Raw genomic sequence first — 21,330 nt, forward strand, 5'->3', positions numbered from 1 at the left:
ATATATATATCCTATAGTAACATTTCAAGTATTTGATTTTGTGCGTTATTGATATAAAACATAAATGAGCAATAACAATTTGCTTTATAACAAATATTAACATATATAATAGATAATTACACAATGTTCTTCTTTTTGTGTCATATTTCTCGTAAGTACACTCCAATCCAAATTTTGAAGGGCAAGACTAGAAATCCCTAGTAGCCTTCCCTCCAAATTTGTTTTAAATCGGTTTAATAGAGACTGAGAAACAGCCTGAAAACTGTGGCGGATTATCGGAGTCTTACTATATACGTATATGCGTCTTTGTCCTACTGATCAAATATGCCTTGCAACGCATAAACACAATTTATATCATAAGAAAATATCAACAAAACAGAAGCACTCATTTTGACTGCTTGGTTCATTTTGGTATATAAAATCGCCGGTACCTCTAGTGTTAAAAGAAATGAAGAGAGTTAGAAAGTGTGGAAATATTAATTAACGTATATAAGTGAAAACCAAGTAACGAAGGCATAAGTACTGTACTAGAGATTAGCTATATCCATATAAGGTCATAGAATAATCATAGTGATAATCCGTAAACAAAAACCATGTACAATGAATTATAGCAACCTAATGGCAGAACTTTTCTCCTATTCAATTCAATGAGACTGAATAAACAAAGACCGAAAACTAGGTCAACATCAAGATATATTCAACTTATTGTACGATATGTTCATACCACGGACAACTTGCACGGTGGCCTTCTGCATTTGGATCAATGGGACTTTGTCACATGCCTAGAATCTTCTTCTTCATTATTATTATTATTATTATTATTATTATTATTATTATTATTATTATTATTATTATTATTATTATTATTATTATTATTATTATTATTATTAGTTCAAGCGATAGAACTTCTGATATTCATTTCTAGAATTTTTAGACTGTCCTTATGGTTATAAACCGATATCCATATTCCATTTAGCTATGACTTGACTGATCCAGATGATGTTACAGTGCCAGACGCTGATAGCTCCTAGTTTGTCTATGAAACTTCGAAATTTCTAAGTCAATTACTCCGAGCAGGGATCGGACTGAAGTCTTATACGTTTTAGCTATCTTGATGTATTTGACTGCTGAAATATTTTCTGGCATATTAACTTTCCAGCGAAAAGTTATGAAAAGGACCACTAGAGACTGCTTCTTAGCTTGGTATTTATATATAATGATGACGTTTAAGATTGACATCGATATTGAAAATTAATAATAACCCTCATACAATAATAACCCGGTATAACAACCCTCATACAATAGCATATCCGATGGCATATAGCTTGTCATACTGTAGAGTTATTTATGAAATATGAATAAAGTCATAAGAGACGTTTTCTTGGAAACATTTTTTTTTTTTGAAAAAAGAAACTTACTCCATCGATAGACCACCATTTTTGAATTCTTCAAAAGAAATGGAATATGTCATATCGCAGGGTTAATAGATTCGAATAATTTTCGAAATATTGTTATTAATACCTACAGTAAAGAGCTATTTTCTTAATTTTTGTGAGAAGGGTGAATTATGTTATACTGTAAAGTTGTTAATGAAATAAGATACAAAGGTAATCTTTGGATTTTTTTTTTTTTTTTAACGAAATCGCATTTCTTGACTTTTACCTTCCAGTAAACTATCAATATTTTGGGAGTTAGGGGAAATTGAAACACTCCACTGAAGAATATCATTAAAACTCAAAGTTTAAAATTTGGTCAGGATACATTGAACTGCATGGCAGTCCACATTTGTTTCGGCACACACAGGAAAAACTTGTGAATCCATCTACTTACACTATATTGTTTTGTTCTCAAATTATTACTATTGTTGTTGAATTGTTTTTCAGTTTAACGCCCAGTTCAGCAGCGAGGCAACATGAGACGTGGACCTATTGATTAACGTGGAATCCGTATACATTGAGACTTATATCAGTCAACTTCACTTAACAGTTTATACAACCATAAGGGATATCATCCTATCTGAACAAATTAAGATGAACTTAAGCAATACGTTTACTTACAGAGCTGGCCAAAAGTGTTACTACATTCAATATAAAAGTCAAAAGCTATGAAACGAAATATATAATATAATAAATAATAAGAAAAGCTCCTGAATCTGAATTATATATAGGCTATATGGTCTTTCACATTTACTGGAAATTAGTAGATTTTGGATATGTCAAAGACGAATATCTTGTCCAACAATTTTTCGTCGTTTGATGCTCAAAGCTACGCTATCAGTAAGTGTTGTCAGATCAAAATAATCCTGGAAATCGATGTTCTTTTATTTATTTATTTATTTATTTATTTATTTTTGTTTCAACATTAGGCGTTTTGTGCTTATGGAAAATGAATAATATGCAACACAACTGTTCTAAAATGTAAGATCATAAATATATTCAAAGAGATAAGACATAGATACGTATGTATGAATAAAAGAAAAAAAACATTAAATAATGTTACCACAGATAAAGACTTATATGAATTTGCTTAACAATCCTTTGATACTTAAAATATGTGCACTATGCATAACACATACTCCGCTCTTTGGTCATACTAAGAAGAAATCATTTTTGGTGAACTTTTAGAGATAACAATCCACTAACTCACCTTCCTACGGGAAGGATGCATAAACAGCAATATTGAAGTTTATACACTACAGGAACAATCGTCCTTATCATCACCATCATCACATCGCACAGACTCTATATTTTTCCTGTTTATAAGAGACTTTTTCCAATTTTCTCCGTATTCTTCTTCCTGAGAATACGATACACTATTTTCGTTGGAATGTGCACCTGCTCCCATCCCATTTCCACCGTGTATTATTTGACGCCGAGGGTGTTCATGATGAAGTTTACAACAAAAATGCTCTGATTTCCAAGGATTATTAATCTTCCTGTATGGAGGCACTCACTCCTTTTTCCTCTTTCCCTCAGCCTCTCACACATCTTCAATCAGAGGTAGGTAGCATTTTGCTCCACTGTATACATTGATGTACAAATACGTGTCGAATATTTCAATAATCCTTTTATTTTTTTTATTATAAAAGTAAAAATAATGGCTTCCATTCCACTTTAAATTTATATTTAGTTCATTTGAATAAACTAAAGCAATCTTATAACCTAAAGTGTTAAACCGTGGAACTGACTCAATAAGAATGCTACATCATTTCAAATTTGCGTAGCGGATTGATACGTATATATAATTTCCAAATCTTAGGTGGATTTTATCAAATGGACAAAATATTACTTTTACCTAAAAGATAGTTCTTCTCTCTTCTAAGCGTCTGGGCATACTTGGTTTCCCTCGATAAAATTTCTTTCTTTATATTTATTGTCTAAATTTAAAAGACTCGTACACATGAAACTCTAAGCAATCCAAACAAATGTAAAATACCTTTTTCAAATTCCATCTACCCGATAAGTTTCGAACATAATTATAAATTTGCACATGGAATGAATCAGTCATCAAGCCACAATAAGTTAGATTGAAAGAATTATGTCAAAAAGTTTATCTAGATCATTATTTTAAAAAATCTGTAAAAGTTTCATAAAAATGGACATGTATTACGAAAACAACTATATTTACTGTCTGGTAATTTACTCACACAAATACATGCATGTAAAACGAAGACGTTATATATTAAATGATCGGAAATAAAGATGCAGTGCAAGAATAATGTATGTTCTACGAATCACACACTAGAGTGAAGTTTCATACAAAACTGTACCTTCCATAATATAGAGATTTTCCGCTGAAACAATAGATGTTTGTAAACTAGTTTCACGTGGAATTCAAGTATTAGCAAATTCTGTTAAATATGTACCGATCGGTTCACGAATAAAATAATAGAGACATTTTCTTTTATTTTACTCTGATTTTCAAAATCAGTACCTTACATAGTACCAAGCACATCGAACTCAGATTGAATGTACCGACATGCAATATATGCATAGTTGTAACTCAAGTTGCACGGTTGATCGGATGGCACAAAACTAAGAAATAATGTACCAGAAATATTTAAGTGAAACATTCTCAAGCATTAATCAAAGAAATAAATCATCTTTACTTTATCAAACATTATGCACTTTAAATGCAGTAGACCGGGAATGAAGATGCAAACATAATGCTTTTTGACGCATCTCCAATTGTCAGGTGTACTTCAACACATTTTATGTTTCTTGCGAAACATTGTATATGCATAGTTTAATGTATGCAGAATATGTCACTCAAATCAAAATGCTGTGTGTTTGGACAGAGGTTTGTATATTTAGCCGCCGGTAAAAAAAAAAAAAAAAAAAAAATCGCTACGTGCAGTTTTTGCTTAAAATGCGATTTTTACTGATAGAGCAGTACTTTGGTGTACAGCACATTCCTACGAAGACCCTTATGAGATATCGTTCATTTATGGGATAATTACATCATGAAACAAAATCTACCATCTGACGTTGCTCCTATCATTTTCTGCTAAGCGTTTCCAAAGGCACATAGCTAATTTTATGATAAAATTGTAACAATAATTCGCGCAGCAACTGACAGGCCTGCAACTAGGGTTTGTGTCACCTGGGACAAACACGAAATTTGGCGCCCCTCCGCCAGCATTGTTATATTATTGTACTTAGTTATTTTGTTGCACTTTAAATTTCATTTTAAATGAACTAACATTATATCAGCTTGAATGCTCGTGTAAATAATTCAATCCATAGAAATCTACTACATTCGTTATAGGATTCAAAAGCTCTAAGTATAAATTTATAAATAAGCTTTATTTATTTTTTTAAAAAAATAAGGAACCACGCATCAAAAATTGATAGTGTTAAAGTTATCAATTTTAACACAGACCAGTGATTTCAGCATGACTACCATTTTAGCATGTTATTTCAAACTCAATAGTTCGGTGTTGCGGTTAACACAGGGCTAGTGTTACCAGTTTGACAACATATATGGTGTTGAGCAGTGTGAAAATGATATTACGGGTTGTTACATAATTAGGTGATTGAGCGATGGAACGTGGAAATAGAAACAGTGCTGATGTGATGTTTCTATATATACACTATGTGCTGTTAGTAACATTCCAGCTAACATGGTGTACGCCAGCCATTGATATAATATTATTATAACTGTGTCATTCCTCAGTGGTCAGCGAAACCTTTAATTTTTGTTAGGAACAATGACTTAACAAACATATCACCGCCACATGAAAATTATGTGTATCACACAGAAAAACCTATACTGTAATCCTAAGCTTGTACATCACCTTTCAAGGGTATCATAAATATATATTTACTGACACTGAGAATTTGTATGAGTTTGTAAAGCTTTACGGAATATATATATATATATATATATATATATATATATATATATATATATATATATATATATATATTGCATTTATACCAATTGACGACAACGTATCTCCTGTAAACTTTGACGACAGTAATTTGAGAGAGTATGAATTTTCTGATATTTACATGATTAGGAGTGCTGCAATCTGTTGTTCCTATGTTCAATATGTTCCTCTTCGTCGCTGACTATACTTAGTTCCTTCGTTGATGCCTTCAAATAAGTCAGAATATGAAAAGTTATTATCTCTCTCTCTCTCTCTCTCTCTCTCTCTCTCTCTCTCTCGATATATATATATATATATATATATATATATAATTGTATACCTTTCGGATAATCTTCTGGAGATGCGAATTGCACTATGTGGCAATGTCGCAGATAAAGAATCACAGAGAAGATATACCAATCCATCAAATAATTACGTCGATTCTTGCCAGATGACAGTTAAGTCAATAGACGTTGACATCAGCATCACTTATTACCTTAACAATCCATATAACTATTTGATGAATTTGTAGAACAATGCTAATGGTTCCAACTTAATATATGATGTTGCCACATACTGAAATCTTGATTGCTATGTAGAATTAACATTTTTCACAACAAGAAAATTTATAACAGGTTCTAATTGTGATTAACTACTTGTAATAATAGCACATAAGCCTATACCACTAATATAGAAATAAAAAAAATTGTATATGAAAACAAATTAAACATTTGTATTGTGATTTTAGAAATTATGTATAAATATATAATACATATAATTTCTAAAATCACAATACAAACATCTAATGTTGTTTTCATATACAAAATTATTTTTATTTCTATATTAGTATCATCCTGACATAGGCTTATGTGCTATTATTACAAGTAGTTAATTATAATAAAATTTGTGCAACCTGTTGTAAATGGGAGTGGTTGTAAGTCGCATCAGCCGCAAGTCTTATTATGCTATTTGCATTAATTTTACAGTAGTATGCTACTTTGTTAAGAACTTTGGAACGAATTAAACAGTTTCAAGTACAGCTCTTTAAAAACAAAGTTCCAAGCAAATGACGAAAAAATCGTACGAAAATGAGTCTATTCACTCTAACGTTATTTCAATACCACATATCATGCAGGTAGACATTTTTACTGATGAATGAACAATCCAAATTCAAATTAGCATTATGATAGCTTTTAAATGCGTCGATCACTTAGTTAATTCTAATTATTATTCCTTATTCGTGAGTTTTTGAAAACTGTTTTCTTCTATTTCCTGAATAAAGAAAAGTAATATATTTAAAAAAAATAGTCGTAATTAGCTTTAGTTATTCATTCGTTTTCTTCTCTGAGTCTGTTTTTTCATTCATTCCAATGTTCTCTATTTGCTTCATTTATATTGTTACTCTTCTTTTATGTCTTCATATTTCTAACTCTAATAATAGTGAAGTTTACACAGAATGAACTCGTTGAAAAACTAAAGATCAACATTTCTGGATGAGTGGAAGACAATATGGAAAACTTAGTTACTCACTTCAGCAACAGTTGATAAAGCGTCTTTTCAAAAACCGGTCTGCCGCTGGAGGGAAGCCAAAATTGAGGATAATACGCAAAGCTGAAAAAAGTTTTCCCATTATTAAGTCTTGAATAAACTTTGATGTCGTGTGTTTTGTCACAATCAGCCAAAGATCCATTCAGTCGTTCGATGATGTAATGCATTATTCCTCGATTTGTTGAGTCACCAAGAAAGAGTAACTGAAACGAACAAATATAATTAGTTTTCACTACAATTAACCATAGATTGATCTAGATTTCTTTTATTAGATAAACTACAAGTATCAATGAAAATAACTCCTTTCACTTGATATCAATGTATATTAAAAAAAAAAAAAGTTCAAGTAAAATTATGTACATTCTCAAGGTTTGAAATAATAATGGAAAAGGCTATTCAGTTGTTAAGAAATCATGGATACAGAAACAAAAACACGTTTGAACATTTTATCATCACACAAAATTATTTTTTAATGAAGTTTTTGAAATACCATGGCTATTTATGTGACCATTTGCTATATCTTATGCTTAAAAAAAGTGTTATTTTCGTTTTAATAATGTTCAGTTGTTATTAATGATAATATAAACCGAGCACCCATCAGATTACTTTACTTATTAATCAGGTTCATTTTTAAGTGCAGTTTAAATGAAGTCAGGAGCTCGAACAAAACAAAAGAAAAAGAAAAAAGAAAAAAAAAAACATTACACACACACCGCCACCACAATTATAGGCTGTGTATCTATAAGAGTTATATTTATGAGGTGTTTAAAAAGCAGTTTATAAGATATTTCTGTACTCTCACATTAATGACTTCATTTCAAGTATTATACAATATATACATTTTCTACAGAGATACTGCTAAATAATTAGGAATTGCCGGGTGTCGGCGATAAAAGAGAAACGGAATGGTTAAGGAACTTGTCGTATTAACCTTAATGAAAGTTTAGAACCACCATGATTGACGCTCAATAGAATGCGCACGCAATGATTGCTTATGTGCCTACTCTAATGTAGATGAGAGAAACTGTGTTCTTGTATACACATAAATTACTGTCTTCGAGTCTTGCGGAACGAGTTTTTTTCCCGCCTAATGTTGCTTGTCTGTCCTCCTAATAGTTACAAGGTGCACCGCCGGCCACATGGTAGAACGGTAGGCGCTTGCGCTATACATGTTGCGAAATGTTACCACTAACAGTAAATCCGGAGTTTTCTCATAATATTCTATTAAGTTACAAGCTTACACGATTTCGACAAATACTACTCTAACAAATTCATGTGAGAAGCCTGTTTGGACATAAGCACTTGTTTTATGATCTTTTCATGCCAATTACATGAACTTCATACACTAATCGTTCTACCGCGTGCAGGCTAATCTTTTGAACAAAATATTCAAGTACCGTTTCGTACATTTGAACTAATCGAATGCCAAGTAGTGTAATTTCAAGAAATACATTTTCCAGTAGATAACTTTGAACTCTAAAATCTCATGTAAACCGGATGAAGAAAACGATGTTCACAATCAGCATTAGGAAAGAAACTTCATAATTATGGTGGTGATTGCAACCATGAAACAAATTTGAATTTTATCAAGAGATGTTGAACTTAAAAGATCTCTCGTGAAAAATTCTAATTTTGGAGTTCTACTGGTTGGCGGTAATATCCAAGCGGTATATTTGCTAGCACTTTTGGCCTTAATTAGCTTGAGGTAATCTGTAGTAATATATGTAGTTCTCATCAACTTCGAAGAAAGTGTACAACTGAGAGTTTAGCATTGGCGAGATGATCCACTGTAATAAACGTATTTCTCGACAAGATGTTAAAGGAGTTTTAGTATAATAAAACTATTACGAAAGTTTTAGATTATTAAAATATTTCTCAAGAACCTCACAATGATAATAATAATAATAACAAACCACCTAATAATATTAAAACTAGACTTTTTGATAATAGTAAAACACTTTATGTCTTCAACACTTTATGTTCAGAAACACCTCTTAAGTGTTCACTATTCTTAAAGATCTATGAATCTTGATTATGCATATACAAGTCCCCCGTTCTTCGCACGGAGAGAACAACATTTAATGAATAGTACAGTTATACCCTCACTTGTGTACTGTTTCGTAGTTTACTTCATGCATTACCGGCAAATTTCAGTCTGGTCAATCAATTGAAGATAGCGACACGGAGCGAGCTTTGTTTACTCTCCAACCCGATCCTTCTTCCCCTAAACTTAAGGAATTCCGAGCCATGTGTATCTTATTAGAAAGCGATGAAACATATATTTAGTTATTTTAAATGGAAAGTATAATCCAAATTCTACTTATATAAATATAATGCGTTATGAAATATTGGAACTTGAATGAATCAAACCCCATCCTTCTCATTTAGGTCATTCGTAAAAAAAAAAGAAAAAAAGAAATAAAAGAAAAGAAAAGAAAAGAAACCTCTGAAATAGATCAAAAGATTGTGATCTTGGCCAAGAATTTTAGGAGTGATTTAAAAAATGCATCAAAAGATTACAGTCTTACCCAATAATTAGTTTTTGGAGTAGGGACCACAAAATTTTTGAACGGCCTCTAAATAGAGTTTTCGTCTTTTTACGGAATAAGTACATCATACTGAGTTAAGCGATAGTTTGGGTTTAGCTACAGTATATGTAGTTCTCCAGATAATAGGCCTACAAGAAAATTTTGCCTAAAATATATTGGATCTTCTGATTTAATGATCCAAAAGGTCGAAATAACAAATTTCGAAAAGGATTCTGAGATTTGTAACCCGATCCCCCCCTTATTTGACGTCGAATTTCCAAAAATCCTTCCTTAGTATCACCTTAAATCAGTGTTCCCCAACCTTTTTGACTAACGACACACTCTACTGAACATCACGACATGGCGACACACTTTCTTGATATTTTACTAATAATTATAACTTATAAGCTTATAAACCCATAAATTTCTATAAAATAGAGACTCTCTGTGTACTGAGCAATGTTGCAGCTGCTGAAGGTGTTAGCCGATATAGTCTTTATCAACATTGATTTTAAATAATTATTAAATGCTTTATGACTTTCAAATTTTGCGATACACCCAATGAGACTGTGCGATACACCAGTGTGTCACGCCACACCATTTGAGAACCATAGTCTTAAGTCACAATTCATATGTACTGTCCAAAGTCTCGGCTTATAGCTCAGGTTGTTTTGCCTAAGCGTTGATCAGTCACTCAATTAGGATTTATGTTTTTTTATAGAGATAATTAGTGTCCATTCCATATCACTTGGCGTAACGTCCCGGTTTGCGGGGTGAACCGCTCCACGCCATCTGTTAGCGATTGGTAGAAGTATTTCCAGCCTAGCGGCGCGTGGTCACAGCGCCGCGTCACCCTATCGGGAGCTTTCTAGATGTAGTGGTCCTCATGTCTTTTATTTATGTTACTTCCAAGTTTCCCTCACAACGCTGGGTGGACGCCGAAAATTCGATCCGGGACCCGGGACTCGAACCCGGGATCACGCGAGCATGAATACAACGCTCTAACCACTAGACTACGTTGTCCATTAATTAGTGTTCACTACGATTATAATAATGAAAATTAACGTAAGACCGGGTTAAGACAGTTTGTGGAATTTACTTACACATTAATACTCTAAAATCTTTATTTTTGGTTCGCTTTGTATCCTATGTGTAAACACACAACAAGAAAGGTCTTCAGCTTGGCATATGTCAAGTGTTAATGTAATTACTAAATTTTGTGAGAGAAAGCGACAAAACATAATTCTATGTCATTATTAATAGCTGGACATAAGAAAGCGCATGTTCTATAATTTGTCGAACACTGCCTATATGAACCATAGAAAACTAAATAAATGGACACATAAACAAATGGAAGGGCAAAAAGACAACACAACCACTTTGTGTCTGATGTTTCTTCCACAAAAGGAAAGTCAACTTTTTTTTTTTTTTTTTTTTTTTTTTTTTTACAGTTAACGATTGCCACGAAACACGCTTTCAAATTCTATTAGTTGCTCGAACTAAGGCGGAGGTCTATCATAATGACAAATTGACTTAACCTGAGTAAAAACAAGTGAAAACAACAATAAATATACTTACTTTTTTCCCACTAAGACATTGAGATAGTTCCTCCCTTGGTACATATTTGTAGGAACACAAGTATGGCTGCCATCGAAGAAGACTCCAGGTACAAGTACTACGATTTGTGCAAGACACACACGGTAAAATCCATCGACCTACAGAAAACAGATTACAAATTGCGATATCAATTACAATCTCATTAGCTGTACCAACTTTTATATTCGATTAATAAACATGTGAGAACAAATAAATATTTTCAATTATTGTACGTACATTTATATAATAAACATAATGATAAAATCGGAAACTTTTTTGAAGAAAAAAGTCTGCCTAAAACTGGAATTCCCAGCCGACAATACTGCGACACTTTCAGAAAACAAAAGCAATAATAAATTTAAATTGTTAGAAAAGTATAACAACAAAAATGCTCCAAGACGTTTTAGCTCTATTCACAGATGCATTGTGAACATTTATTATTATTATTATTATTATTATTATTATTATTATTATTATTATTATTATTATTATTATTATTATTATTATTATTATTATTATTGAGTATTCTGTCATTTGGCAGGCCCTGGGACTAATGAGTTTTTCTTTTCTTCTTCTTAATTTTCAGTTTGGGCTTGAAAATATTTCTTCCACGTTTCTCGATTTTCAGATTCCTCTTTTAACTCTCAATATTTTCTTCTACTTTTCCAAATCATTGATCACTTGTGTTGGGTGTACTTCCACTTGTGTACATTCCCATTTGCGAACATGTCAAAATCCTTCCCAGTTGCGTACAAGTGCCAGATGCAATGAATTGTCATGATTTAAAAGCGAGATAAGAATTCCCATTTGCGTGCAGGTTCAATAGCTGATACTAGTGTTGTAAAAAAACGGTTTTTTTTCTGTGAAGTTTTTTTTCAATAAAAAACATCGTTCTTTTTCATGTTTTTTTTTTTCAAATGTCTGTTTTTTTTTCTGGCAGCTATTATTTATTGATGTATGTTGAAGATTATTGAAATAATCAATAGAACTTGAGTCGAAGCCCTCGTAACTTACAAATCGTTTGTTTTCTTGTACATATACGAGCAAAATCGTGTGATTATTCCTTTCGGACCCAGATCATTTTTGGCGTTTTCCTACTTTGTCAGTTAGTGACGTATTCCTCAAAAACCATTTACCCTATTGATATGGTTAAGACCTTGTTTTTTAGAAAAGGAATGTGGCTTTTTTTGGTGTACGTTACATTGCAGTGTTGCGAGCGGGTGGGAAATTACTGAGGGAAATGTAGGGGTGAAAATTTACAAAAAATCCCTAACCAAAATTCAAGATTTTTTGTATCTAGCACCACTGTTGCCATATGGGTCTAGGTCACCTAAAAAGATTCTTTGGTGAGTTGACAAGGTACAGTGAAATCCTGAAGTCGCTGGCTTCCATTGAAAGAGAGAAAGAAAAAAAAATTTGTTTCCATACACATGAAATTTTGACACTTTTTACGCCTCAAAAGCAAAAATCAACAGATATGCCGACGCTACAGCTTCTCTAATTATCCTATTTGAAACTTTTTATGGTGTGTTCTGTACGCTAAAGAGAAGGCTTTCAGGTAGTGGTACATTTGTTCCAACGTAGCGAGCAAGAGGGAAATAATAGAGGGGATAGGGAAATTTGCCGAATTTTTCACTTAAAATCGGGAATTAATTGTTTTGGCTGGAAACATTGCCATAAAACATACGTAAACTATCTGAAAGTAAACCTTGGTACCATAAGAATGTATCTTACAAGTATCATTGCGATATCTAACAAAGTAAACATGAAATTAAAAAAAAAAGAATCTCATTCTAACTCAGAAATGCACAATTTTCTTACCATTTACAGAACATGGTTTATTATAAACCACAACTGTACTTCCCCTAATTATTCTACCGAAACTTTTTATTGTGCGCTGTGTTGGCTAACGACGAGGCTTTCAGACAGTGGTACGTTTGTTCGAATGTACCCAACAAGAGGGAAATAATAGAGACAAAAAGGGAATTTTTCCAAAATTTCCTCCTAAAATCGGAAATTAAAATTTTCTGTAGCTGGCAACAGTGCTAGCAGACACACACAAACTATCTTAAAAGAAGCTTTGGTATCCCTATTATATACCCTACAAGTATTGTGACGATATCTAATAAAGTAAGCAGATCATTAAAAAGTATTTCAGTCTACGTAAAAAAATCAATTATCTTTCCACTTAGAGAACAAGGTCTACTGTAAACCTCAACTGTACTTCCCCTAACTATCGTATTGAAACTTTCTATAGTGCGTTGTGAAGGGCAAAGACAAGACTTTGAGATACTGGTACTTTTGTTTCTATGTAGTCAACAAGAGGGATATAACAGACAAAACACGTAATTTTCCCCTAACATCTTGAATTAAAATTTTCCGTAGCTGGCAACACTGCTACCAGACAGACGAAAACTATCTTAAAATAATCACTGGTACATTACTAATATATCCTACAAGTATCATGGCGATATTTAAGAAACAATGCTTTTAATTACCAAAAATATATTTCGATAAACAGAAAAGTAGGGAAAATCAAGTGTTAGAACCTAAATCCGAATTTTTTGTGCGTCCCCTAATTACTCCACTGTAACGATATGTACCCGAGTTTGTTCAGTAAGAACAAATGTTCGACTGGTGTAAGTTGACTTGCATTGGGACGTATAAGTAGGTTTATAACAAAAATTTCGAATTTTTTGCCCAAATTTAAGGAGATTTTAATTTCCGTAGTTGGCAACACTGCGCGCGAGCCCATCCAATTGATGTCAACAATTAGGTATCCATCCGACGTATCTACCTGACAAGTCTGACGGGTGAAATTTGAGAAGGAAATTCGACACACAGAAGAAGAAGAAACTAAAATGATAAACTATGGACCAACCATATTTGGCAAAAAAAATATATACCGATATCTTAATTAGTGACCATACAGGAGCGGATTAAAAAAGTGACACACGCGTATGTGCCACTTTGGCCATGTGGGTCCGAAAGGGTTACGAGTGTACATTTAATTACATTTTTTTGACTACTAACTTGTGTTGTTGTAGTAATTATAGTCTTGACTAATAATAATATCGTTGTTGTAAACAATCATAATCTCTCCTTTTCACATCTAAGTTCCAATACTGATGCTGAGAAATGCAGGGTGTTTCAAAATGAATATCGGGGAATTAAGTCTTCAAAGTACTTATTACATTTTACGCACAATTATAAACAATACATCAAATAAAAGAACACCTCAAACAGTTTTTGCTTCAAGTGTTCGATGTGAGCTTCATTCGTCACATGGCACACACTGAGTCAATAGGCGAGAAAGGTCCATAAACTTTCCGCCATATGGCACAAAACATTCAATTCATACAGACGGTTGCACTGTAACTACAGATTCAGTCTTTGCAAAATTAAAACACACAAAGCTTTCTGGTCTCTAGTCTCCATCTTTGCTACTTGCTCTTTCTAACGGCAGACAGAGGAAACAATGCATGGCATGCGTGTGTTCAAAACTGTTTGAGTCATTCTTTGATTTGATAATGCTTATAATTGTAAGTTAATTGTAATAGATACTACAAAGTTTCAAAACCCTAATATTCATTTTGAAACACCCTGCATTACTTCAGATTATGTCATTCTATATTCATGTCTTGTATGTACACTCATGTCCAAAATTATTGTTCCATGTCTATAAATATGTTGTTCTAGGAATATAATTTGATAACGAATCCGCCTGGTATTTCTTATAGTGTTAGTGTGTGTATAATCGGCAAAGACATGTATGTGGAAAATTTCATGTCAAAACAGCAGTAAATAAGAACAATAAAACGAAAACGAAACTTTCTTGTCCATTTAACAACATTTTCTTTTACTCTTTCTCATTTTCGTATTTATAATTCTTTTCCTTTGAAATTTACCATAAATATACATTTTCAGATTATACACACAGCATCAGTATTAAAAGTACCCTGAAAAATCATTATCAAATTATATTCTTACAAGAAGACAGTTATAGATATGCGACAATCATTTTGGACATGAGTGTAGATATCATCGGGCCGGCCCAAGGCAATTTTTCGCCCGCGCAATGACGTAATTTGCCGCCTCTCTCTTTCTCCAGAAAGAACAAATCTTGAAAGTCACGATTTTAAGTATGCTACTCCAGCATGAACAACGAAAGGGAGGAAAACTACACTCGCAGTCAGAAAGGCTTATATACTTACTACAAATACAATATTGTTGTGTCTGTTTTTTTCTTTAAATATTAATCTATTATGTTAGTGAAAGATAAAGCAAATACATCTGAAAGATGGTAATCCATTTTATAGAATTCAATATCAAGTTTCAATCTCAACATATCAGTTTTTCAATTATAGTGCAACTAGCTCTTTTACCTTTATTTCTTGATTTTCCTTCTACATCTGTTATTTTTTTTTTAAAGTGTTTCCACCTTCAATGATAACGATCCTATTTGCGACAAAGACAAGAGAAGCTCTGCTAACTAACCAAAGGGGGCAGGCATTCGAGAATTGAGTTCCTGTATTTGACAACAATCAAGCAGTTTATTCTGGGATTTATTTTACCATTTGCTTTAGCACTGATCATGAGACTTAAACTAATGAGACCTAAACATAATTTATGAATGTAGTATTCAAATAGAAGGTCAGCTTAGTAAATTTAGCTACCATGATCATGAAGTCTGTCTCCAACAAGAAATATTTATTTTAAATAAAATACTTATGACAGATTTTGCAGCCCCGTGGAAATGCACGTGTTGCACATGTGATAGAGCCAGCAATGCAAATCATATATCAAGTCGACAAATTATTTATATGATATTCAGAAAAATATTAGTAGGCAAATTAGTTTTAGTTTTTACCTTTAGACAAGTTATTTGCGTTTTATACTGTTCGTTATATTATTTTCGTACTTATTAAAGGCCTACTTTCACGAAAAAAAAAAAAAACAAATGTTCATTTCTACTTTTATTTCTTCGTTGATATTGGTGAAACAATACAGAAACCCGGATTCTTAGTAGGTACACTACTCATATAAATTGTAAAATATTTGTACCGCATCAGTTTCTAGTGTTTAATTTATGTTGCATTTTATGCTAATTACACCTACATAAAAATACTTCAGACTTAAATGACGTAAGATACATTACAAATGACAGTTTGCAAAAAAACGAAATTTAGAAAAAAAAACGAGAGGCAATGTTTTTTTTTTTCTAAAAAAAACGTACATTTCTGAAAAAAAACGAACGTTTTTTTTTCTATTTACAACACTAGCTGATACTATTTCTGTGAATTTTTGTTAGTTTTTTTTGAGCAGAGAGGGATATGGAATCAGTTTAAAGGTTTCATTTCGAGTAGCAGTCACAGCGAACAAGAGTACCTGAATAGTTTCATTTTGCAGGCCAGCACAACCTTCTTTATTGACGGCATATTTAAAAGTTACGACAAACTTTTCTCCCAAATTTTTGTAATTCATACGGATATTGGAAGTTTAATAAGGCAACTAATGTGATTCCAGTAGTTTTTAGCCTTCTCCCGAACAAGAGGAAGCATATATTATATGAAAGGTTGAAGTCCCGAATGGGAATCCTGAAGTTGTAATGATAGACTTTAAGGAAGCAGTAATAAATTCTTTTAGGACAATTTTTCCTTCAGCTTCCATAAGTGGGTGCAATTTTCACTTTAACCAGTGTCTTTGGCGTAAGATACAGGATTTGGTCTTGGTTACAAACTACAAAAACAATGACTTCAGGTTCGAATGTTTGCGTCGTTAGCTTTTCTTCCGTTAGAAATAGTCGACAGTGGTTGACAGTCTATTCAAGAAGACATCCCCTAAGCTTGGGCAGTTCTATGGCTATTTCATTGACCAGTGGCTAGAAATTCTATAGTCCCAATAAGCATGTGGAACTGTCATGAAAAACGCCATAGAACAAATACTCCCGCAGGGGATTGGAATAACAGATTAAATACTCTACTAGACAAGCAAAATCTTCATGTCATCGAATTAGTCCGCTTTCTCAAGTTAGAAGCCAGGAGAAGTGACAATGCTCACGACAGAAAGTATCTCAGCTTGCAAGGTAAAAGAAGAAAATATACAGTATATGCAGCTTGGCATTAAAAAAAAGTTTTGGGTAGTTTAGATGTTTCAAAAGATATTAGATGATATTTGTTTGCACTTTCATATATTCATAAGCTGTCATAAACTGTAAACCGTATATATACATATATACAGATGGTGATCAGAAAAATGGAAACAACTGAACAAAATTGCAACTTACCAGATGGTGTCGGGCCACCTTTCGCCTTCAGAACAGCCTTGATGCGACGTGGGATGTAGGCATAGAGGTCGTGAATGGTAGCAAGTGGAATTTTACACCATTCCTCGTGCAGAGCATCGACCAGTTCTGTGAGAGAGGATGGAGGTGGAAATCGTCGCCGGAGTCGTGTTTCCAAGACGGACCACAGATGTTCAATTATGTTGAGATCTGGGGATTGGGCGGGCCAGAGGAGGTGTTGAACTTCATCCCGATGTTCCTCAAACCACGTTGCAACAACGCCAGTTGTGTGAATGGGTGCATTTTCATCCTGGAAAATGGCGTCATTGTTCGGGAACAACATCCGGACCATAGGATGCAAGTGGTCTCCTAAAACTGCGACATAATCGTTGGCAGTGATTCATCCGCTAAGTGTGACGGTGTAATGAAAACCATGATATGGCGACCCACAGCATCACCGAGCCGCCGCCATGTTTCACAGTTGGGCGGAGACACTGCAGATCATAAACTTCTTTGGGCGTTCTCCACACATAAATACGGCCCGTGGTTGGGAATAGGGTGAAGGATGACTCATCCGACCATATCACACGTTCCCAGTCCTCAACGGTCCAAGTTGCATGGTCGCGGCACCATTTGCGGCGTGCGAAAGCGTTATGGTCCCTGACGAGCGGTTTGGCCCGTGCAACACGACCCCGTAAGTCAGTGGCGGCGATTGGAGGAGTAGGGGGGCAAGACATGATCTGGATATTCAACGAAAGGTTGCATAACTAATAGGATACTTTTTTTTACAGTTAAAATATCGTATATCATATTTCATATTTTATCAAGTAAATTGACAAGAGCAACGCAAGTAGGTACTAGCCCTTTGTAGTCTTAAACAATGAAATTGAAATAAGAGATTTGATTCCTTGCTCATCAACATCTTAAAATTCAGTCTGGAAAATTGTGATTAGGTTATTTAATAACAAATTTGCGAAACAAATAAATGGAAAGGATAAAATTAATCATAGTAATATATAATGAAGCTTGTTTTGTAGAAGTTATATTGAAACTGGGGATTAATGAAAAACTTACATTTTTAATTCCACAACATGCCATTAAATGTATGTTATTAATCTTAGAAAATGAAAGATAGTAAATACAAGCATATGCTACGACATTTAAAGAAATAAGCAATTGCAATATTAATTGCTTTGGATTGCAATTAAAATGCAATTCCTGCAGCTATCTTAACTCCACGGGAAAACAAATAAACAACAGTAAATGTTATATGGTACCATTTTTTCTATGAACCAGTAGTACATAGAAAACCTTTACATTTCCAAATGAAACTATATACACTAAGGAGTCACTTCAAAAAAGTGGGGGGGGGGCAACTTCCCCCTCTTGCCCCCCTAATCGCCGCCCATGCCGTAAGTTCATGTCATGTAATTCGCGGCGGACTGTGATTGTCGAAACAGGGTGGGGGAGGTGCTGATTGAGTTCCTCCGTCACTTGTTCCGCAGTGGCACGACGGTTCTGCGTGACAATGCGCTTTAATACTCGGCGTGACCTGTCACTCATGATTTTCTTCCGCCCACTGTTCCGCTTCCTCGATGTGGTTTTCCCGTGTGTTGTGTAGGCCGTCATCACCTTCGACACTTTCCCATGCGAAACACCTAATACAGTAGCCACTGTCGTCACACTCACTCCACATAACCGCGCATCAACAATTTGTTCTCTTTGAAAATCTGAGAGGTCTCCCATTTTACACTACCTCCGTCTGCTGCAGCCACTGGACACTGCTGTTCCACTGCGCCTGATGTAGTATGGAGACCGACCTAACAGACCACGACCAGCGGTCCGGCGCTGCGGGCGCCACAACACCACTGCCAACCCATACATCTGACGTGTTGCCAACTACAGGTGTTTCCATTTTTCTGATCACCATCTGTATATATATATATATATATATATATATATATATATATATATATATATATATATATATATATATATTGAAGCATTACTTGTAGGGGTGGTAACAACAGTACACGGCCTACTGAACATGGACCAAGATCATAGAAGATCCAGATCAGGGGCGATCTGGCCAGGTCGACAAATCGGCAATCTCCGAGGGACCCGGAACTGTGGAGCCTCCAATAACAAAATGATAAATTTTTGGCTGGTATTAAAAACGTTTACATATATTTAGATACTACTCCATCGCATTCAAGCATAGGATGTGTGAAAATTACTCCAAAGCTGAAGGGCCATGCCTCGTTCGCACTAACTCATGTTTGGAATAAGCATTAATATAAACTTACCTTGCAGTACACAAATTTGGTTGAAATTCTGAAAGAAATCAAATCTGGTGGCCTGCTGATATTTAGACCCAAAATATGAAACTTGTATAACTTAGTGGTACTCAGTAAAGAATAGTGACAGTGCAAGCATTGGAACGCACCGAGGCCCCCGCTCAACCCGTTTATTATTCCGTATTTAATATTTATATTGTTATTCGTTTCTTATATGTGAGAAAGAATTATTGTGAAATTTTAGATTACTAGCAATTTTGGTATCATTTTTTTTTCTGTTTTAGGGGCTCCCTTTGAATTGTCAAAATATAAGTGACGTTGGAAATTACAAATATTTTTTGCTTATTACTATTGTGTTTAGCTAAATGGTTAGCACACGTACCTACGATGCTCATGGTCTCGAGTTCGATTCCCGATAGGGACACTCAAAAATGTCAGTGTTGACCAGCACGTAAGTACAATTGGAGAGCTACCTGAATTAAGAGGTAACAGACTCCGGTCTAGAAAGCCGACATTAAGGACTTCGGGTGTCGTTGCACTGATTTCGTATCCTTGTGGCGATAGAAGCTTTCGAAAGCCAAAGCGGACATGATATTTCAACATTATTAGTTTCCAATCAGATAAAAAAGAGAGAAGCAGAAATTCATACCAGAAGATTGGTTATATAGCGTTTAATCGACATAGTGTTATTTATAGGAAGATAAGGAATTGTTTACAGAACGGGGAGTCAGAAGGGGCACATTCATTAGATTCTGTCAAATATCATGGGAATTTCCTTGAATTGGTCATGTTAGTTGCAAATTATCATGTGATTTTGCAAAATCATGTTAGAAAGTGTATTGAAGACACCAAAGCGCACAAACTGAAAAATAAAGAAAAAAGGGAAGTAGAAGGAAAGTCGACAAAAGGACAAACTGGACGAGGCTCTCTCTTGACTTTTTTTTTTTTTTTGTCAAAAAGATGCATCAAAAAAGTTAATCAATATAATAAATTTGGACGAAATATCATTTTGAAAGACCTTCAATACAGTGTTATTTATAACTTGATGGTGAATAGTACACAAGGTATAGCATTTATGGACCAGTTGGCAATCTGTGTCCGCTACGTAGTCCAAGGAAAGGTATATGAAAGATTGAAATTTAACAGTTGTTGATGATTCAAGTGGACTTGCTTTGTAAGAATGTATAAAGTCAGAGCGAGTTGAATGTGGCATTAAAATTTCGAATATTATTGTGTGTTCTTTTGATGGGGCAAGTAACATGAGCGGCTGTTACAACGGTCATCAAGCGCATTTCAAAAGGGAGAATCCGTATTTAATTTACACTGTATGAAACTCGTACTAAATTTGGCTGTAGCTGACAGTAAATTTGCTCCAAGCAGAAAATTTATTTGGTTTAGTAGAGGAATCGGCTGTTTTCTTAAGTTCTTGTTACAAGAGAATGACTATCTGGGAGAAAGAGACTAAAAAGAAACAATGCCAGCACCAAACTATGCAGACTCCAAAAAAATTGGTGCCACAAGATGGTGACACTTTCATCAATTATTGACGTACAGTTTTTGATAAGTGATACAAACTCGGGAAAGTTTACCCATTTGTTGAATGTTTTAAATAAAATATTGAATGGAAGCTTGGATTGCGAATCAAAGTTCGCGGCCATAAATATGATAAAGCAATAGTATACATTCGAACATGTTCTCATGCCTTTT

The 21,330-nt window shown here is 34.0% G+C and overlaps 1 protein-coding gene across 4 annotated transcripts in view; it reads right to left on the reverse strand.

The window, feature by feature from the left end:
* The window catches only part of LOC145688349 (cadherin-like and PC-esterase domain-containing protein 1), a 1,309,510-nt gene that overhangs the window by 167,760 nt on the left and 1,120,420 nt on the right, over window positions 1-21,330 (reverse strand). For all 4 annotated transcript variants that reach the window (XM_081762492.1, XM_081762493.1, XM_081762494.1 and 1 more), the window contains 2 exons: window positions 11,026-11,162; window positions 6,902-7,122 (listed from right to left, as the gene is read on the reverse strand). In XM_081762492.1, the coding sequence (XP_081618618.1) occupies window positions 6,902-7,122; window positions 11,026-11,162 (358 nt within the window). The remainder of the gene's footprint in view (window positions 1-6,901; window positions 7,123-11,025; window positions 11,163-21,330) is intronic.

Source organism: Thermobia domestica, chromosome 6, assembly GCF_964235325.1.
Source record: "Thermobia domestica chromosome 6, izTheDome1.hap1.1, whole genome shotgun sequence".
NCBI classification, from domain to species: domain Eukaryota; kingdom Metazoa; phylum Arthropoda; class Insecta; order Zygentoma; family Lepismatidae; genus Thermobia; species Thermobia domestica.